At 43.0% G+C, this 20,356-nt stretch overlaps 1 protein-coding gene across 1 annotated transcript in view; it reads right to left on the reverse strand.

The window, feature by feature from the left end:
• ATG4B (autophagy related 4B cysteine peptidase) overlaps positions 1–20,356 on the reverse strand; it is a 37,693-nt gene that overhangs the window by 10,463 nt on the left and 6,874 nt on the right. The window contains exons 2-7 of the mRNA XM_020989015.2: positions 12,554–12,655; positions 12,196–12,267; positions 6,451–6,549; positions 4,785–4,886; positions 3,924–3,996; positions 323–402 (exon numbers count right to left, since the gene is read on the reverse strand). Of these exons, the coding sequence (XP_020844674.1) occupies positions 323–402; positions 3,924–3,996; positions 4,785–4,886; positions 6,451–6,549; positions 12,196–12,267; positions 12,554–12,655 (528 nt within the window). The remainder of the gene's footprint in view (positions 1–322; positions 403–3,923; positions 3,997–4,784; positions 4,887–6,450; positions 6,550–12,195; positions 12,268–12,553; positions 12,656–20,356) is intronic.

The raw sequence follows: 20,356 nt of genomic DNA on the forward strand, positions 1-20,356 counted from the left end.
AGCCACTTCCACAGCTGCATAACACTAACCACGTGCAGAAATCTGGCCCTTCCCTCACACCAACACTGTGGGACCCAGGCTGCCAACCTCACAACCGTGCTTTGGTTTGAAGCTTCCCGAGGACCCATTTTACTTTAAGATAATTTTCTACTCTCCCTTCCTCCTCAGAGTAGCCACCTTGTGCTGCTAAGAGCAGTTTTCCCTCCATGTTCTGCAATCTGTCGGTTTGTCAACCACCTGGATTTTGCTCCAATTAATCTGAGGCTTCTTACAGTTAATTTTGCCTCTACTGTATCTCTCAACACTTCAATCAATGACTTACTTATCTCCTCCATCACCACAGTGTTGTCCATTGCTATGTGGACGGCCAACGAACTCCACGTATCAAAAACAGCAAGTTTCCTGAAAATAAACAAAGGCGGGAGACAAATAAGCAGGCCAGTGGGCTCTTGAACAGACCCCATTATACTTGTTTCTCTTCCCTCTGATTTTCGAGGTGAAAAGCTGCAGTGACCCAGTGCAGCAGAAGACAAGCAGCACAGCCGCTGCATGGACAGGACAAAACCACCACCAAGACATAACTCCACCGCAGAGCCACAAGCTACATTTCAGGAGTGGCGTCCTCCCCTCCAGCCCCGAGCCGTCCAGCCTGGGCTCCTCTCTCTTTGCCTTCTCAAGCCCCTGCTGTCTTCGGGCTCCTATTACTACCGTAGCAGTGACTGGTGACCTCTAGCTGTTTAAGTCAGAAGTAGGTGACCATGCCACAAGAGCAAAACTGTGAAAAACAAACAGACAGGGTTGGCTACTGAGGAATGAGATAGAGCCCCTAAGCCACACACCCGAATCAGGCTCACTGTTCAATGACATGCAAAATTATTACTGTACTACTGCATGGTAACCAGGCATAAATGATCAGCAGTTTTCACATACAGAACTGCAATTAATATTTTTTTAAGGCCAAAAAACTTAAATTTCTCCTGGTAATCATGCCTCCAGGGTCTCTAAATAGCAGTGTTCATTTTCTTTGACACATAAAAAACTGGCACTCCCACACCCATAGACAATCGTTCTCTATCCAACTCCGCTACAACTGGGGTTCCCTTCCCTGATTCTCCTTTCCCCCCATCCCTAACATCTGAAAGGGAGTTAAGAGAAGAGGAGCAGACATCCAGGAACAAGGAGGGGGACAATACATCCCAAGAGCCCTGCCATCCAGAAGGGTTGAAGCAAAAGAATGGAAGGGGAGGATTTAGGGTTAAAGGAAGCATCCAATGAAGAGGAAAGACAGAGGGTTAGACAGAAAGCAGGGATCTGTGCTCAGATGTGGGAGGCTCAAGGTTTCCAATCCACAGCAGCAAGGATGCAATGACAACAGGACATATTAGAAACTACTAAGAAATAAACCCTCAGCAGCTACAGCCTAGGGGAACGAAATGGACAAGACTCTTTTGACTCAGGCTATCCAGGTACTGAATATGATGAAAGCACTGGTAAGAGGATATAGTTAACCTCAAGGGCTGATCTGCCTTAGGACTTCAGGTGCACTGTGAAAAGAAAGATTTAACAGAAGACAAAGTCTTTCATCCCACAATAAGAAAGAAGAGGCTTTAAAAACAAAAACAGAGGCAGCTGGGTGGCACAGTGGATAGAGCACCAGCCCTGGAGTCAGGAGGACCTGAGTTCAAATCTGAGTTCAAATACTTCCTAGCTGTGTGACTCTGGGCATGTCACTTAACCCCAATTGCCTCACTAAAAAAACAAAACAAACACACAAACAAAAAACAAAACCAAAAACAACTAGGACAGGAATAACACGTTAATGTAAGTTTTCATCTAGCCTACTTAAATAATAATATCAGAACCTTGAAAGTGCCTAACTAGCACTGGGAGGTTTGACAGAAATGATGCCACTCAAGGGATAAAGAAAGGCTGAAAGGCCGAGCCTTCCTCTCCTTCCTGATTCTGCCCAGGGCTTACTCTTTTGTGCTCATCTGTGAAGAGTCATGCACTTCTTTGGCCAGCACCACCAAATGTGACCAGCTTGGAGGGGTTGTGGGGAAACAGGCACACTACTACACTCTTGGTGGAACCGAACTTCAACACAGCCATTGTGGAAAGCATGCTGGAACACTGCCCAAAACGCTGTTAAACGGCGCATCCCCTTTGGTCCAGTGACACAGCTACTAAGTCCATAATTCAGAGATCAAAAAGAAGCAGAAAAAGATGAAGAAGAAAAAGACCCAAATATATAAAAATATTTATACCAGCTCTTTTTGAGATGTGGAAGAACTGGAAACTAAGGGCTTGCCCATCAAGTGGAGAATGGACGAACAAGTTACAGTACATGCATGTGATGGAATACTAGTGTGCTATAAGATAAGCAGGGGACGGTTTCAGGGAATCCCAGGAAGACTTGTATCAACTGAGGCAAAGTGAAGTGAGCAGAACCAGAATAACAGTATTACAAAGACAAATAAGTAGCCTTGAAAGACTTGGAAACTCTGATCAACACAATGACCAGAATTCCAAAATCCATGATGAAATCTGCTGCCCACCTGCGGACAGAGGGGCATGGACGCAGAGGCAGTCTGAGGCATTTTTGGGGGGACATGGCCAATGCAGTCATTTGTTTTGCTTGACTGCACATGTTTTTAACAAGTTTTGTTTTTCTTGCTTTCTCAGTGTAAGGGAAGGAGATGAGACGTTGGGAAAGAGATAATGAAGACCTGAAAAAAACATAAAAGTGATTAAAAAAAAACCACACCTTATCAGCCCCTGGGAAGATCTTGTACCTCCACAGCATCAAAGCCAGTGTTTCTCAAATTGTGCTCTCAGACATTCCATGATTTGAATTGTGGATCCATGAGAAAATTTCAATACTAGTAACACTTAGCTTTCTAAAAGTTTAAGGTTGTTTTTTTTTTAAATTTCAGTGGGGAAAAATAGGGGAGACAGAAAGCTTGAGAAACCCAAGATGGCACCTGTAGACAGAGAGGCTGCTCCAAAAGGTCAGGTTTGGTGGAGAATGAGTGAGGCAGAGCCGGGCCAGGCCAGGCTGAATAGCCCAGGCTGGGTGAGGGGAGGTGATAAGCTTCTTGACTTCATCTGAGAATTCCTGTGCTTCCTTAGGAGTGAGTCTGTGAGTCCAACATCCTCTTTCCCTCTACTTCTTACCTGTCATTCAATTCCGGAGAAGGAGCCTAGCCTGTCCTCTCTCACATCCTCATTCCCTACAAATGGTCACAGGCCAGTTCCCACAGAAGGTCCCCTTCCCACAGACACCAAGCAAGCTCTCACTGGCAGCCAAGCTCTGAGCACAGGCTGCGTCGAATGGGTTCTTCTCTACCTTTCAAGTCATTCTGTCCCAAACGCCACAAACACAAAGATTTTATCAAGTTCACTGAACACATGTGGACCAGTCTGACAACGATACCTATAGTCTCCACCCTTTACTCAGACCACCTGCCGCAAACCAGTAGTTGTGGGTCGTTTCAATATAATTTGAACCCAAGTGCTCCATGACCAAATTAGCTTCAAAAACACTGTTTCATGTTGAAATTTTAGATGGGGAAATCTATGGTGAAAGAAGAGAACTAAGGTCTTCCTAAAATCACAGCACCAAGAGCCTACTCGTAAGACAAAATACTACAGGATTTCAATCAACTTTGTTTTCATTTTAAGCTGGAAAATACTCTAGGAATGATTGATTAAACACTTGGAAAAGCATGGAAAGAGCCCCTTCGCAAAATGTTACGGGTAATAATGTTTTATTTTTTAAAAATTACTTTCAAACTATACTAATAGCTGAGCACGTTTTCTAGTGCTCTCATGACCTAGAGAAAAGCTCAAAGAATTTTTCAGAATCGAGTGTTACACTCCTAATTTTCCTAAAAGACAAGAAAAAATAACAGTTCAGTACATACTTGAGTACTTGTGCGACTGTGTTCGGCCCATACCACTGGCCTATCGATTTGCCCTCTCCGACTCCCATCTGAGCTGTATCAAAAAGAATCACGTCAGTCACATTGACAATCTTCTTTTTTATATCATCCCTTAAGAACATATCCGAGTCTTACTTAGAATGAGGTGTTTTAGAAACCCACAAAAACTTGTGTAAAAAACATTCATGAAAACCAGTAGGCAAAGGAAAGGGACAGGAAAGACCTGCTCTCTTTCCACTCAAAGAGCAGGGCTGTCTCCTCAGGAGGCAGAGACTGTGGCAAGGCTTTGGAAAGGGGATGAGCTGGGGGTCACAATAACAGCGCTGATCTCTCACAGCTGTGAGGGAGGATCATATCTGTCTAGGCAGAAGGCACTAGCTCCTCACAGAAAACAAAGCCACATAACAAGATCATTCTCCTCCCCAAAGGCAATGCTTTTTACTTGCGGCTTCCTTTCAAACAGCAACATCCCACCATTCCTGTCAGTGCAAATCCATCTTTATTAGCTAACTGTGCTGCTGACATCGACCCTCTGAGGGGATGTTCACAGACAGCTCCTTGCCCCTTCCTTTGTGAGATGGGACCGCAGGTATTCTCATATTACAGAAGAGGACACTGAGACACAGAGGTATGCTGGGCCTTGCACAAGGTCACAAAGTCAATCCAAGTCGGAGCTGGCACCTGGATCCCAGTGTTCTGACTCCAAATCCCACATGCCTCTAACTACAACACCCCAATAAACCCTTTAACCAGCCCAGAAAGTTAAAGATGTTCCTAGAAGAGAAAGGAAAAACCCACTGGCTCTCCCCAAAGAGCCACCAATCCTCCAGCCACTTTTCCTACCTATCTGGTGGATGGAGTAATAGCTGTCCTTTTTGTCAATGAAGGCGTTGAGAACACTGAAGTAGCCGTCTGTCTGCCTTCTCCCTTGCTTCCATCTCCAGTCTATTAGAAACACACACAATGGTCAGGGTTACCAAAAATCTTCCTTTGGATTCTGTGATATTAACCAATGATAAACAGCCTTGGCACCAGGGAGCAAATGTAACATAAAAAAAACCATTCTACCTCAAGCTCGTCCACCCCCCTCAAAGATACCAGCAAGCAGAGAAGCAGCAGGAGAAGGAGGGACAAAGGCAGGGAAGACGGGCAGCAGACTGGACCGTCAGGCCACAAACAGTGACGAGGCGACTCGAGAGGCCATTTACTGCGCGAGTCAGAACCCCTTACGGCTAGTAACAAGGATGACTTCATTCCTATGAGTTTAATTGATGCCCAAGTCCCTCCCATAGTCTTCAGGTGCCCAAAGGAGGGGAACTTGCCCGAGGTGGACAGTGAGAACATTTCTATAGGGTCACAAACGGGGCCAGGAATTTAAATTCAGGTTATGGAGAAGAAGAGGCCTACGCGGGAAAAAGCCTGTCTGGCTACAAAGTAAGCACTTTTCATGAGAAAAGAGAGCTGGGCTAAGCAAAAACAAATGTTACATCACTTTCTCACTTCTTTTCCATCTTTCCATATCCATGTTTGTACAAATCATCAGCTGCTGAACGGTAGAGAGACAAGCAGGCAGAAGATCACGCAAGCTGAACAACCACGTGGCTTCCACCAACCGTAAGAGTGACTCACTCACACTTGATTCATGGTTACAAAGAGCAAACACACCCACTGTCTGAAATTTGTCGAGTGCCCAGAGTACAAAAAGACAAATACCTGAACTGCTTTTAGGACCATGCAAGAGATGCAACTGATGGTCTCTGAGAAGGGAACTAAAAAAGCTGATCAAACGTCACTACAGCATTATGTTGTAGTTTTCTGTCTGGCACAAAACAGAGTCACTTAAGCCTTTTTCTGAAGTTAACGGCCGACTCGTCAGGCTCTGGCTCTGACTCAGAGTACGCTCGCGCTCTCTCTCTCTCTCTCTCTCACACGTACATATAAGCCCTACCCCTATTTCAAGGACCTCATAATATGTGCCAGTTGATGTCTGATCCATAAAAAAGCTTTCCTTTCAACAGAGAATTCATGGAGAATGGGTTTTGTATTCATTAAAGTGAAAAGCAGATATGAAAAAAAGTGAGAAAACTCATATATTTGATTTCTGATAAAAAAGTATTAAGTGCCTCAAAGACATGCATGAAAACATTTCAAAACTTATACTACCAGATAAGAACAAATCTGAAGCCAAAAGTGCACAACTTTACTGGTTTAGAATTTCTCAAAAACAAATTTGTACTTATCAGTTTAATTTTAAATCCCCGAAAGCTCTACGATGAATTTTATGCAATACTAAGCCCTTCTCTTAACCATGTGCTATACGTCTTACCAAGAAAAACAGCCCCAAGGTTTAGATTTGTTATATTTGCAAATAGTTCTTTTTCAGTACTCTAGTATACAAACGTCTAACTCCTTCCAAAGATGAAAACTGGAAAAAACCCCAACAAAATACAAACACCAGCCCACCAGGCCTCTCCCAAACCACAGATACACACCAAATTCTGTAGCTCACCTCTGCCTAGGTGCCTGCAGACTAGGGCCTGAGCAAAGATCATCTGCCCACAGCGCAACATGCAGCCCCAGCCAGTGTCCGAGGTTGGGCCCGTTCCCCCTGAAATCACGAAGAGAAACAGTGTTTAACGTTCAGCCAAGAAGCAGAATGATGGAAGCCAGTCTATCACATGGGCAACTGAGTCTTCGCTCCTTTTGCGCATTCTGTCCAGCTGAACGGTGCTACTTGAAGTACAATGTTGTGGCAGTGTGATGTGGGGGACCCCTAGGGGACTGACAGCCTCCCAGAAGGTCCACAAGATTAAACCATTTTAATAATGTCACTAAAGAACTTTAATTCCTAACATAGTTAAATACTGATATCTATAACCCACATAAACAAAAACTCTTTGGAGGGTCCTTGATAATTTGTAACACACATGCATGCATATATTTACATATAACATACGCTAACATATTGATGATGACTACTTTTGGCCTATAGGAATTGGGAGAAAGAAGCTCCAAGGGCCAAAATATATGATATTTATGAAAATGTATCAATCCATTTAGGAGATAAGAGTAACCGTGAGGCGTGTGGTTTGCATTCTTTTAGTAACAGTTATGAATCGGTCCAAAGGGCCATTCACTCCATCCAACAGCATGGATTTTTAAGACGTTTGGCCAGAACGAAGACAGAGTCTGCAGCAACGGAAGAAAGCACAGTTCTCCAGCCTGTGAGGACTGCACCACTAACCTGAGCTTCACAAGTCCCAGGTGGTAGGCAACCGGGCTCACTGATTCCACAGAACTTATCAGAATTGGTCAAAGTAATATCAGCTGTTGAAATAAATGTAACAACTTCAATGCTAAAAATGTGCTTAAGGAAGATTAACGTTTACAAATACCAATCAAAACAAAAAACACAACATGGATTCTACATCCAGTGGCAAGCGCTGCCAGGAACTATGTGTAACCTTACGGATGGGGATCAAGAACACTGAGTAACTTCCTGGGAATTAAGCGCAGTAAGATTAAACACAAAGCACAAAACTACACTGAACTTCAACATTTGTTAAGCGCCTACTGTATGTCAAAGATTCCAAATTGGCCAGATGAATTCAGTTTGCATGCTCCTACAGATTACAAGTTATCCCATAGAGTTCCACCTAACCTCTTCACCTGTGCATTCAAAAGCCCTCAATCTGGGTAGAGAAACTCCTGACCCCCTCTAATTCCGACCTAAGTGGCTGCCGTACCTCAGCCATGTTGGGACACTTCCGGAGGGCTAAAGTGGTTAGGAATTTTTTCCTTCTACCAAGTCACCTCTTTCCAGCGGGGCTGGGCCGCTACTTGAACAGTCTTCCTGTTATTTCTCCCATGAAGGCCATCCTCGTGTCACTGTTCTCCGTGTTACCTGTTATCTGTGTCTTTTAAGTATTGATAAGTCACTCCCGTTATCAAGAAATAATGTTTTTTACATTATAACATATTCCAATGAGATAAAAAAAAAGGATGAACTAAAGCGAAACATCAAGCGTATTTTAGCTGTTGGGGTGTGACGGAGATGAATAATCCAAAGTCTTCATCAGCACCCTCAAGGCCTTCCACCAGCTGAATTCACCTCCTCTTCAAGTCCTGCCTAGGATTTCTGTGCCAGCCTAACTGTATTTGTAAAAGATGAGGCTCTAAATTAAAGAGACTAATGCATCTCCTTCAAAGGGCACAGCCCCTTCTAGAAGGCTTTAACTTACGATGCTGCTGTAATTCTAGAATCATTGTGACTTCAGAATCTGTAACACTGGCACATCTTCATCCTTTGAGAATGGATTTGACATTGAACCGCTCGGGGCCAACACTAGGGATCTTGGCCAAAAACAAAACAACAACAAAGGCCTTTAAAGGACATGGCTACACTGTAGTGAGGTGGGCTCTGTCATATGCCTGTTCTGAAAGCCAGCCGGGCCGTCACAGGAACAATCTGGAAAGGAACAACCCTCCTCTGGATGTTCACAATCTGCCCAACCCAGAGCCTTCCCTGGGGCTGCCTCAAGCCTACCCTTTCTACACTGAGATCTCTAGTTAAGGAGACAGGCTCCCCCCTCCGCACGGCCTTTATTAAATTATTACTATATCCAGGGAGGTGACAGCTGTCTTTTATTTAGTCTCGGTTATATGACACCTGGAGCGCTGTGAGCAATCCTTTCTTTTTTTCTGGCTAGTCAATGCGGTTAAGTGACTTGCCCAGGGTCACACAGCTAGCAAGTGTTATGTGTCTGAGCCACATCTGAACTCAGGTCCTGTGCTCCATCCGCTGTGCCACCTAGCTGCTCCTCTGTGATCAATTCTAATACATTTTAGGAAGCGCACTGATAAGCTGCAAAGTGTTTCTAGTTAAGCAGCACAATGCTGGACCTAGAGTCAGAAAGACCTGAGTTCAAATCTACCCTCAGACACTAGCTATGTGACCCTGGGTACTCACTTAACCTAAACCTCCCTCAATGCGCTCTTTTGTAAAACAGGAATGACAACAGCCCCTGTTGCCTAGGGCTGGATGAGGATCAAATGAGATAACATTTGTAAAGCACAACCCTTTAAGTGCTAGCTATCACTCTCTGCTCTTGTGATAAGGACAATGGCTGCAGGCACTATTAAGGTCACAATCTAGGAAGTTAGCCAGGAGAGCCTAGCACTTCCTGCAGGCCTTCAGCCCCCAAAAATGCAAATCCCTCAGCAAGAGGACAAAGCCCAGCCCCCTTAGGGTAGGCCCGCCCCCCCTGTGAGCAAGTCTCTGAGGTACCAAACCAGTGGCTGGACTAAAGGGCCTATAAGGTCCCTTTCCAGCTCTAATCCACACTCCCCCTTGTCAAAAGCTTGCCAGCATTTTCTCTCTGTCTATTTGCAGTCAGTCACCTAGATCAGTCAGCTAATTCATTAAGTGCCTACTGTATGCAGGTGCTGGACTAAGCACGGGGGATAGGCAGGAAGGCAAATGCCAAGGCTTGCTCTCTGGGAGCTCCCACTAGTGTAGGGGGAGACAACATGCTCATAACTGAGCATGGCATTGCTGCTGATCCACAGAGGGAAGACCCTAGCACTGAGGCGGACGTTAGCTGAGACTGGAAGGAAGCCAGGGAAGCTGGGAGGTGGAGACAAGGATGAACAGGCATGAAGGACAGCCCATGAAAAGGCTCAGAGTCAGTGTCTTCTGTGGGGACAACGAGGGGGCCAGCGTCACCAGATCACACAGATGGGGGTAGGGGGAGAGGAGAAGGGTGTAAGAAGTCCACAAAGGTTCATTGCTATGTTTATACTACCGTCCCAAATGCCTCTCCCTAAAGGTCAGCGCAGCAGTGAAATACAAACTGCTCCTGCTCAGGTCCAGTGCTTTTCCACCTCTTTCTTGGCTGCGACAAAGAGAAGTCTTTATACTTTATCAGAATCAAGAACTTAATAAAAGAATCTAATGTGACCATTAACAGTCACAAGGTTTTAGAAAGAACGCTATCTGGCCCCTGTGTGGCCTTGGATATGATCAGTGTCTCTGGTCTTCATCTGTTAAAATGGAGATGGCTGGCTTAGATTATCTTTCAGGTACCTTCCAATTTTGAAATTTGGAGATCAATTCTAGAAGATTACAGTTCTATGATTTATATAAAGGAAAACTGCCCTGAGGTCCTAGAACCAGAGGGTAAAATAGCCACAGAAAGAATCCACTGATCACCTCCCAAAAGAGATCTCAAATTGAAAACACCAAGGAATACAGTAGCCAAATTCCAAAATTACCAGGTCAAAGAGAAAATACCACAAGCAGCCAGAAAGAAACAATTGAAATATTATGGAACCACAGTCAGGATTACACAGGACCTTGCAGCTTCTACATTAAAAGACCATAGGGCATGGAATATGATATTCCATAAGGCAAAGGAGCTTGGATTACAACCAAGGATCAACTACCCTGCAAAAATGAGCATGATCTTTCAGGGGAGGAGATGGGATGGATATTCAACGAAATAGGGGACTTCCAAACCTCCCTGATAAAAAGACCAGAGCTCAACAGAAAATTTGATCTTCAAACACAAGACTCAAGAGAGACATGAAAAGGTAAATGGGACAGAAAGAAACAACACGTTATTAATAAGGGCAGTGTTTACATCCCTACAAGGGAAGATGACATTTGTAACTCTTGAGAACTGTATTGTTATTACACCATGTTAAAGGGGTATACATAAAGGGGGTGAGTATAAACTGACTTTGATGTAATGATGAAAAAAATCTAATCAAGTGGGTTAAATGGATCCAAGTAAGTAAATTAATCTGATCTAACTAAGAAAATGTCCTCTCGAGAGAAAAGGAAAGAGGAGGCAGACAAGGGTAATTCACATCACGGGAAAAGGCACAAAAACCTATTACAGCGGAGGGAAAGAAGGGAGGGAGATGAGCATTGCTTGAACCTTACTCTCATCAGATTTGGCTCTAAGAAGGGAATAACATTATCAGTTAGGCATAGAAATCTAACATGCCCTATAGGCAGTAGGAGGGAAAAGGGGAAAGAAAAGGGAGGGGGTTAATAGAAGGGAGATGGGACTGAGGGAGGCAGTAGTCAAAAGCAAAACATTAGTGAGGAGGGAAAAGGAGAAAGGAGAAAGAAAAGCATAAACAGGGGGAGAAAAGGATGGAGAGAAAGACACAGATAGTAATCATAATTGTGAATGTGATGTATGAATGTAATGGAATACTATTGTGCTATAAGAAATGATGAACAGGCTGACTTCAGATAAACCTGGAAAGACTTATACGGTTTGATGCTGAGTGAAGTGAGCAGAACCAGGAGAATGTTGTACACAGTAACAGCCACACTGAGTGATGACTGACTTCGACAGACTTAACCCCTCTCAGCAATACAAGGGTATAAGACATCTCCAAAAGCCTCATGACGGAAAATGCTATCCACATCCAAAGAAAGAACTACGGAGTTTGAATGCAGTTCAAAGCATACTATTTGCTATTTTTTTCTTCTGCTGTGTTCTGTTTCCTCTTTCTGGTGGTTCCTCCTATTACTTCTAATGCTTACTCACAACATCACTAATGAGAAAATATGTTTAATAGGAATGTATATGTATAGCCTATATTAGATTGCATGCCATCTTGGGGAGGGAGGGGGATAAAAATTTAAAACTTAAAAGCTTATGGAAGTGACTATTGATAAATTAATTTAAAAAATTTTTTTTAAATTTATTTTCAGCAGAAAAAAAAAGTTCTATGATTTAACATCCAAGAAACTCTATCTCAGAGATGGGAAACTCCACAGTTCTGAAGGAGCCATGAAATACATTTCTAGCCTAGCTACCAGTCTGACTTAACATCCCACCCAGGACTTGGCGTTGCACTTTGTATACTACAGGCAGAAAATATGTTTTTTGAAGATCACACACACAAGTGCTTGTTCTCAAAAACATAAGATTAATACTTTTTAAACTATCACATTGTTACATTTTACATGTATTTTAAAATGTATTCTTGGGGAAAGAAATAAAATAGTAAGACCAGCACAGGAATATGTATCTTCTCTCTTTTTCCGAACCCACAACGAGGAAATCCCCAGAAGCAACAGCCCTGAGCACTTAGCAATGACCTGTGACCCTGAGACGTGAAGTGGCTTGGCAAGGTTCACTGGCTCGAGTATGTCAGAGGGAAATAGAGCATAAGTTCAGAGAGAGGCTGCGTGAACACTATGATTGTGTGTATATTAAACTGCTTTGCTTACCAATGGCTGGAAAATTTTTCCTATATGTGAACCAAAGCCGAGAAGTCACATCTGAAAGGATCTCTTCTTTTTCTGAAAGAATTTTATAACTTCTTAATAAAAAAAACAAAATAACCACAAAACAAAGTCCCTCACAAAGCTTCATAAGTAATGTGTTTTATTCTGGACTCATATTATCTTGAACACATCCACTGAATTACAACTACATTATATACAAAGCTTCCATAATTAATTATCTAGCTTGTGAAAAATTTTACTTTTAAAATGATATAATGATATTCAAAAACTGATTAGCTGGAAACTATTCTACAAAATATAACATTATCATAGGCAGACAAGACTTTAGAACAGTTATTACCTGTGAAGATGGTGTATTTTCTACCCAATATCCAGACAGGCTCTGTAGTCTCAGGGAAATCTTCAAATTCAGCAAACCTGAGAGTATCGTAGGTAAGAGTTGCTGTTGAAATAAAAGATGTCAATTATATGATACACAGATTTTAAAAATCTTTGTTTTGAAGTACACAAAGTAAACAATATACTCAGCTTATATGTCAACTTCCATGACATGATATACAGTGCAACAAATGTATATTTAAGAAAAACTGGAAGAAACGTCCATCTGGCCAACCACAAACCCTACTAATATCACTTTACAAGCACTATGCCAGCTCACTTGGAACTTCCCAGACCCAAGATGGTGGAGTATAAGCAGTAAACTGCCATAACTCTCCCATATTCACCTCCAAACAACCATAAAGTAGTGCCCCAAAACAAAGCCTGGGACAGCAGAGCCAGGAAAAAAACAGGGTGAAACAATCTTTTAGCCCAAGAAACTTGGAAGGTTGGCAAGAAAGGTCTATCTCACACAGGTAAGGGGAAAATGCATTCCAGAACAGGAAGCATCCCAGTAACCCAGAAGCAAGACCCACCTCAGCAAACCAGCAGGAGATCCTAAGCCCCAGGGTGGTGGAACAGGCAAAAACCAAGACCAAGACACACACATCCCACCCCCCACATGTGCCTCACCATAGCCAGTTCCAAGAACCAATAAATGCTTCAGCATAGCCCCAGGCAAATAGGAGCCACGCGGGGGGGGGGGGGGGGGGGGGCGCACGCCAAGCAAATAGGCAGCCACCACTGCCACATGCTTCAGCACAGCCTTGGGCAAATAGTCAGCCTCCAGAAGCCAGACCTCCCCATGCTTCAGCACAGCCCTGGGAAAACTCAGAAACACCGCACTGGCCTCACACACACTGGCCTCAGCACACACCAGACACCAGCACTAGGACTCCAGCTAAGCTGCCAGCAGCACCAGCCACCCCGCAAATCACAGCAACAGACAGGAAGGTCCCCCACGGGCCTCAAGGCAACATCAATGCAGCACCAGGTAAACAGCCAGGGCCTGCAGTCTCTGACACAAGAAGCCCCTCCCACCCCTAGAGCAGAACTCAAATTTAAACAAAAGGAAAAAGGCAAGCAAAAAACAACAACAAAAAACAAACTGACCAGGGGCAACTAGGTAGATACTGGATAGAGCTCCTGCCTTGGAGTCAGGAGGACCAGAGTTCAAATCCGACCTCAGACACTTACTAGCTGTGTGACCTTGGGCAAGTCACTTAACGCTGATTGCTTCACCAAAAAGAAAAAAAAAACTGACTGAAGAAAGTTATTATGGTGACAGGGAAGATCAAGACACAAACTCAGAAGAGGAAAACAAAGTCAAAATACCTATGAGCAAAACCCCAAAGAAAAATGGGAAGCGATCTCAAGCCCAGAAAGAACTCATGGAAGAACTCAAAAAGGAGCTTAAAAATCATATAAGAGAGGTAGAAGAAAAATTGGGAAAAGAAATGGGTGATACAGGAGAATTATGAAAAGAGTCATCAGCTTAGAAAAAGAAGACTGCTTAAAAAGTAGAATTGGCCAAAAGAAAAAGTAGATGCAAAAATCCACTGAAGAAAACAATTCCTTAAAATGTACAATCGACCAAATGGAAAAGAAAGTACAAAAGTTAACTGAGGAAAACACCTCCTTAAATATCTCCTTAAAAGTTAGAACTGGGCAAGTAGAAGCTAATGACTATGAGACATCAAGAATCAATCAAATCAAAACAAATGAAAAAGAATGAAAAAATAGAAGAAAATGTAAACTACCTCACTGGAAACACAACTGACCTGGAAAATAGATCCAGGACAGATAATGTCAGAATCACTGGAGTACCTGAAAGCCATAATCAAAACAAAGACCTGGACAGCATATTTCAAGAAATTATCAAGAAAAATCACCCTGACATCCTGCAACCAGAGGGCAAAATAGGCAATGAAAGAATCCACTGATCGCCTCAGGAAAGAGATCCCCAAATGAAAACTTCAAGGAACATTACACTCAAATTATAGAACTAGCAGGTCACGGAAAAATACTGCAAGTGGCCAGAAAGAAACAATTCAAACACTGGGGAGCCACAATCAGGATTACACAGGATTTAGCACACGTAACATTAAAGGATCAGAGAACAACCAAGAATCACTTACCCAGCAAAATTAAGCACACTACTTTAAGTGAGGAAAAAAAAATGCTCACTCAATGAAATAGATGAATTTTAAGCTTTCCTAAGAAGACCAGAACTGAACAACAAAAAAAAATCTCCAACATCAAGACTCAAGAGAACCCTAAAAAGGTAAAAAGAGAAAAGAAAACATTAGGGAATCAATGGAATTGAACTGTTAATATGGAAAGATGATACTTGCAATTCTTAAGAACTGTACCACTAATAGTACAGCTAGAAAAAATAAACATAGACAGAGGGTATGGGTACAATGTGAACTGAAGGGAATGACAACAAATAATTAAGGGATGAGAAGGAGCGGTACACTGGCTGCAGAAGGAAGGGAGAGGTAGAATGGGGTAACTTATTTCACGTGAGGTGAGAAAAACCTACTACAGCAGAGGGAAAGATGGGAGGGTGGTCGATGGGCATCACTTGAACCTTACTCTCACCAGTACTGGCTCAAAGAGTTAACACACACAATCAGTTCAATATAGAAATCTGTCTTACTGACAGGAAAGTAGAAGGTGAAGAGGGGGGAAGAGACTGACAGAAGAGAAGGCAGACCAGGGGAGGCTGTAGACAGAAGTAAAATACTGTGGAGGGAAAGGGTGAAAGGAGAAGGTAAACAGAATGAAAAATAAGATGGAAAGAAATGCACATTTAGTAATCACAACTGTGAATGAATGTGAATAGAATGAACTCTCCCATAAAATAGAAGTGGATAGCTGAGTGGGTCAAAAGCCAGAATCCTACAATATGTTGTTTACAAGAAACACACCTGAAGCAGAGAGACACACACCAAGTAAAGGCTGGAGCAGAATCCATTAGGCTTCAGCTGAAGTAAAAAAGCAGGAATAGCAATACCAAAAAGTGGGGCAGCTGGGTGGCGCAATAAACAGAGCTCTGGCCTTGGAGTCAGGAGGACCTGTGCTCAAATCCGGCCTCACACACATGACACTTACTAGCTGTGTGACCCTGGGCAAGTCACTGAACCCCAATTGCCTTACTTTAAAAAAAAAAAAAGCAAAAGTAAAAATAGACCTAAGTAAAAGAGTTAAGAAAGTAAACTACATCTTGCTAAAAGGTACCATAGACAATGAAGTAATATCAATACTAAACATATATGCACCAAGTGGTATAGCATCCAAAGTCCTAAAAGAGAAAGTTAAGTGAGTGAGAGGTTCATGACCAAACGAGAGAGCATTACAAAATGTAAAATAGATAACTTTGATTATATTAAATTTTAAAACTTTTGCACAAATGAAACTAACACAACCAAGATTAGAAAGAAAGCAGAATGCTGGGAAACAGTCTTTACAGCAAGTGTCTCTGATAAAGGCCTCATGCCTCAACTGGCCTTTGAAAAGGCCAAGGCAGAGGTGGGGAACTGCAGCCTCGAGGCTACATGTGACCCTCTAGGTCCTCAACTTCAGCCCTTTGACTGAATCCAAACTTCATGGAACAAATCTCCTTAATAAAAGGATTTGTTTGGTAAAACTTGGACTCAGTTAAAGGGCCGCACCTGAGGACCTAGAAGGCCCCACCCCTGGGCCAAGGTCTCCCACTGAATCCTGGGCCATCTCCAGTTGTCCTGATCGATATCTGGCCACTGGACCCAGATGGCTCTGGAGGTGAAAGTGAGGCTGGTGACTTTGCACAGCCTTCCTTTGCTTAAATTCAATTTACTTGCAAGTCATGGCATCACCTCCCTGACTTTATGGTCCTCTTTGAGAATGAAGAACAAACAGCAAGCAGCAGCAATCAGAGAAATGCAAATTAAAACAACTCTTGAGGTACCACCTCACACCTATCAGATCAGCTATGTCACAAAAAAGGAAAATAATCAATGCTGACAAGGATGTGGGAAAATGGGGACATTAATATACTGTTGGTCGAGTTGTGAACCGACCCAACCATTCTGGAGAACAGTTTGGAACTATGCCCAAAGGGCAACCAAACTGTGCATCCCTTTTGATCCAGCAATACCACTATTAGGTCTGTATCCCCAGAGAGATCATAAAAAAGGGAAAAGGACCCACATGTACAAAAGTACTTATAGCAGGCCTTTTTGCAGTGGCAAAATATCAGAAATTGAGGGGATATTCATCAATTGAGGAATGGCTGAACAAGCTGTGGCATATAAATTTAATGGAATACTACTGTGCAATAAGAAATGAGGAACAGATTTTAGAAAAACCTGGAAAGACTTGTACAAACTAATGCAAAGTGAAACAAGCAGAACCAGGAAAACACTGTACGCAGTATCAGCAACACTGTGTGATGATCAGCTCCGAATGACTCCGCTCTTCTCAGCAACACAACAATCCAAGATAAATACAAAGGATTCACAAAGGAAAACGCTTTTCACATCCAAATAAAGAACTGATGGAATCTGAATGCAGATCAAAACATATTTTCTTCACTTACTTTATTCTTTTTCATAGTTTTTTCCCCCTTTTGATATTTCTTCTTTCACAACTGTAACTAATATGGAAATGTTTTACATGACAGCACATGTATAACCTATATCAAACTGCCTACTATTTTAGAAAGAGGGGAGGGTAGGAACAGGGACAGAAAAATTTGGAACTCAAAATCTTATTTAAAAAATGAATGCTAAAAACTGTCTGGACACACAATCTGGGGAGGGGGATATTTTTTAAAAAAGAGAATGTCTTATCTCAAAAAGGTACATTTTATGCTCAGCTGACTTTTCAATTTAAAAAACAATTCTCTCTCTTTCTCTCTGCACCCTCCCCCCACCCAATGTTAGCCTCTGGGCTTCAATAACATAAACACAGAAAAAACTGTGATGCAGTCAATTCCTTTCATTTACCTGAAGATATCTACTTAAGAATTTCATGTTTAAAAAACTTAATCACACCTTACTATTGATAGATTACTATTGATACAATAAAAGGTTTAAGATATAGACATGCCTTAAAGGAAATTTTCATCTAAATCCTCATCCTAGAAGTACTAGCTTGAAATCCAAAGGCTCACAGAATTAGAGTCAGAAGGGATCATAAAGGCCATTTTCTCCAAGCCAGTGGACACTAAAGCCCAGAGAGGGGCACGTCATAGAGACCCGGGAGGAGAATAGGACCTCAATCTTCCAGTCCAGGGCTTTCCCCTCATGCTGAAGCTGCCAAAATAGCGTTCCGCGTGGAAACTTTACCCATTTTTATACAAAGAGAAATCTCACTACTGAGCTGAGTAAAAGTACATGCTAATAGCTAGGGAACCAGCACCGGACTTATGAATCCACTGATGTGGTCAGTCAATCAACAAGGATTAAGCGCCTCCTAGGCGACAGACTCTGTGCTAAGTGCTGGGAAACTCCCAATGCAGCCCAGGAGGTACCAAGAGCACCAAAAGGCAGGTGGAGGGACTTGTCTGGGTCAAAACCAGCATGTGCCAGAGCAGGCCAGGAAACTCAAAAGCTGGTTTTCCTTCCACTATGATACATCCCAAGAAGCAGCAATTTATGGAACTGGAGACCCACAACGCAGAGCTCCTAAAAGAGAAGCGTGTTGAGGCGGGGGTACTCAATGTCCTTAGAGAGCAGAGAAGTCCGTTCACCATATGGAATGGTTCTTCTCCCTCTTTCTCTGCTGCACAACAATGTAACCAACCTAGGCGCTCCACAGATGGCCCTACGCCTCCTCTCCAAGCTGTCCTACTTTGTTATGCAGTCCAGCAGGGCTGTGCCCCTACCCCCTTTTCATCCTTCAAGGCACACACTCCACCTTTTCACATTATATGGCATCTAAGCAAAGAGTCCACCTGCCAGGCTCTCAGCCCCTACTGAGGCTCCACAGAAAAGGAAGCCTCAATCTCCTCTTCCACATCCCATAAGGGAGACCCATCTCGACTCATGAGTGCCAGGAGGAGAAGTACTGGTGCCATTAACATCAAAGGAGCACCTGGAGGACATGCTTCTCATGTGGGGGGGACAGATTTCCACTGGCATCAGAAGACGTCTCCAATACCATGACTAGTCCTGACTCACTTGTGTCAAACACTGGCACGAGGGCCTGTCTTAGGAGGATGAAGTTTATGGAAGGTGAGAAAGCCTGAGAATGAGACATTCCCTCCCCTGACTAAGACACCACTCTCTGTGATGTTCACACAGCGCCCAAAGGGAACAAGGCTGCAGGAAAAAGCACAAAGACTGCAGGGGGAGGTTAGGATTGCCACTTTCAGGGAAGTATACATGAGTAAAACCCTCAGCACAACCTGCTCACTTGTAACCAGCCCCACTTCCCTTGGATTAAAGGGAGACCATCTATCAGAAGACAGAAAACAAAAAGTGGCTTTGGCAGCTTCTTGATACGCTTTACACAGCGTCCATTTGGCCAAAAACAGAAACAAATACTAAACCCAGCAACATTCAGCAAAAAATAATAGTCTCCCTTTAGAAGAAGGAAGCAGGGTAGGCTACCTTTACATGATCAGAAAGCGAATCTGATTCTTTCCAAGAGGTACCTAAGAGCTCTCCATCTGCCTTCATACAAAACCTTAAGACACACAAAAGCTGGACTGGCTTCCTTTCTCAGAAAACCTTCAACGACACCTAATGATACTATGTCCTTGTCTCTCTGCTTCACATTAATCTCAGAATACAATTAAGTGACATGCAGGTTTTCACTCTGGTCGCTACAGCATAACCCTTCTATGTGCTGAACACATGTACTGAAGGCCTTTTCAGTGAACTTACCGACAAGGTCTCAGCCCTGAAATTTCTCTAGGCAGATATTTTCTGATCAACAGCTCAATTATTTACACGTTACATGTCCTAGCTGAACACGTGAGTTGTTCCTCAACATGAATCAGCACAATGGACAGAGCACTGGGCCTGGAGTCAGGAAGACCTGAGTTCAAATCCAGCCTCAGACACCAGCTGTGTAAGCCTGGACAAGTCACTTCATCTGTCTGCTTTAAACCGTAAAATGGGGGAAATAATAGTGCTTCCCTGCCAAGGCGGTTGTGAGGATCACATTAGATAATATCTCTAAAGGTCCTTAACAGTGCCCGGAACACGGCAGGTGTTCAATAAACGCCTCCTGCTTTCTTGAACCCTTGCACCACACTTCCAGTGGAGGCCCGGCTATTAACTAGCTGCATGACTTAGGGTCAGCCACTTAGCCACTTCACCGCTCTCCGTAGTTTCTTTATCTGTGAAATGACAGGGTTGAACCAGGTGATTTCTAAGGTCCCTTCTAGCTTTGAAATTCTCTATTTCCTGAAGATGATTCTGGAAGGAAAAGATCAAAGAACCATCACACGATTAAATGCTTTCTTTTATCTCCACCAAGTTGCCATGTGGCCCAGGAACAAATCATTTCAATTATAAGCCTTGTCTGCCTACAGCAATAGTACCTGCCACTTCATGCCACCATGAAAATAATTTGCAAGTTTGGGAAGTGATTAAGTTGCACATCATTTTCTCTTTATTCAGTATACTGACCCAGAATTCAAAGTTCATCGTTGAAAGGAAAAAAAAAACTATCTAAACCTTAGTTACAGAATATTACAGTATAATAATTTCTGACCTTTGGATATTTCATCCCATTATCAATAAGACTCTCCTGTCAGTTGGCCTCATTT

Source organism: Phascolarctos cinereus, unplaced genomic scaffold (genome assembly GCF_003287225.1).
Source record: "Phascolarctos cinereus isolate Bilbo 61053 unplaced genomic scaffold, phaCin_HiC Scaffold_7;HRSCAF=346, whole genome shotgun sequence".
NCBI classification, from domain to species: Eukaryota; Metazoa; Chordata; class Mammalia; order Diprotodontia; family Phascolarctidae; genus Phascolarctos; species Phascolarctos cinereus.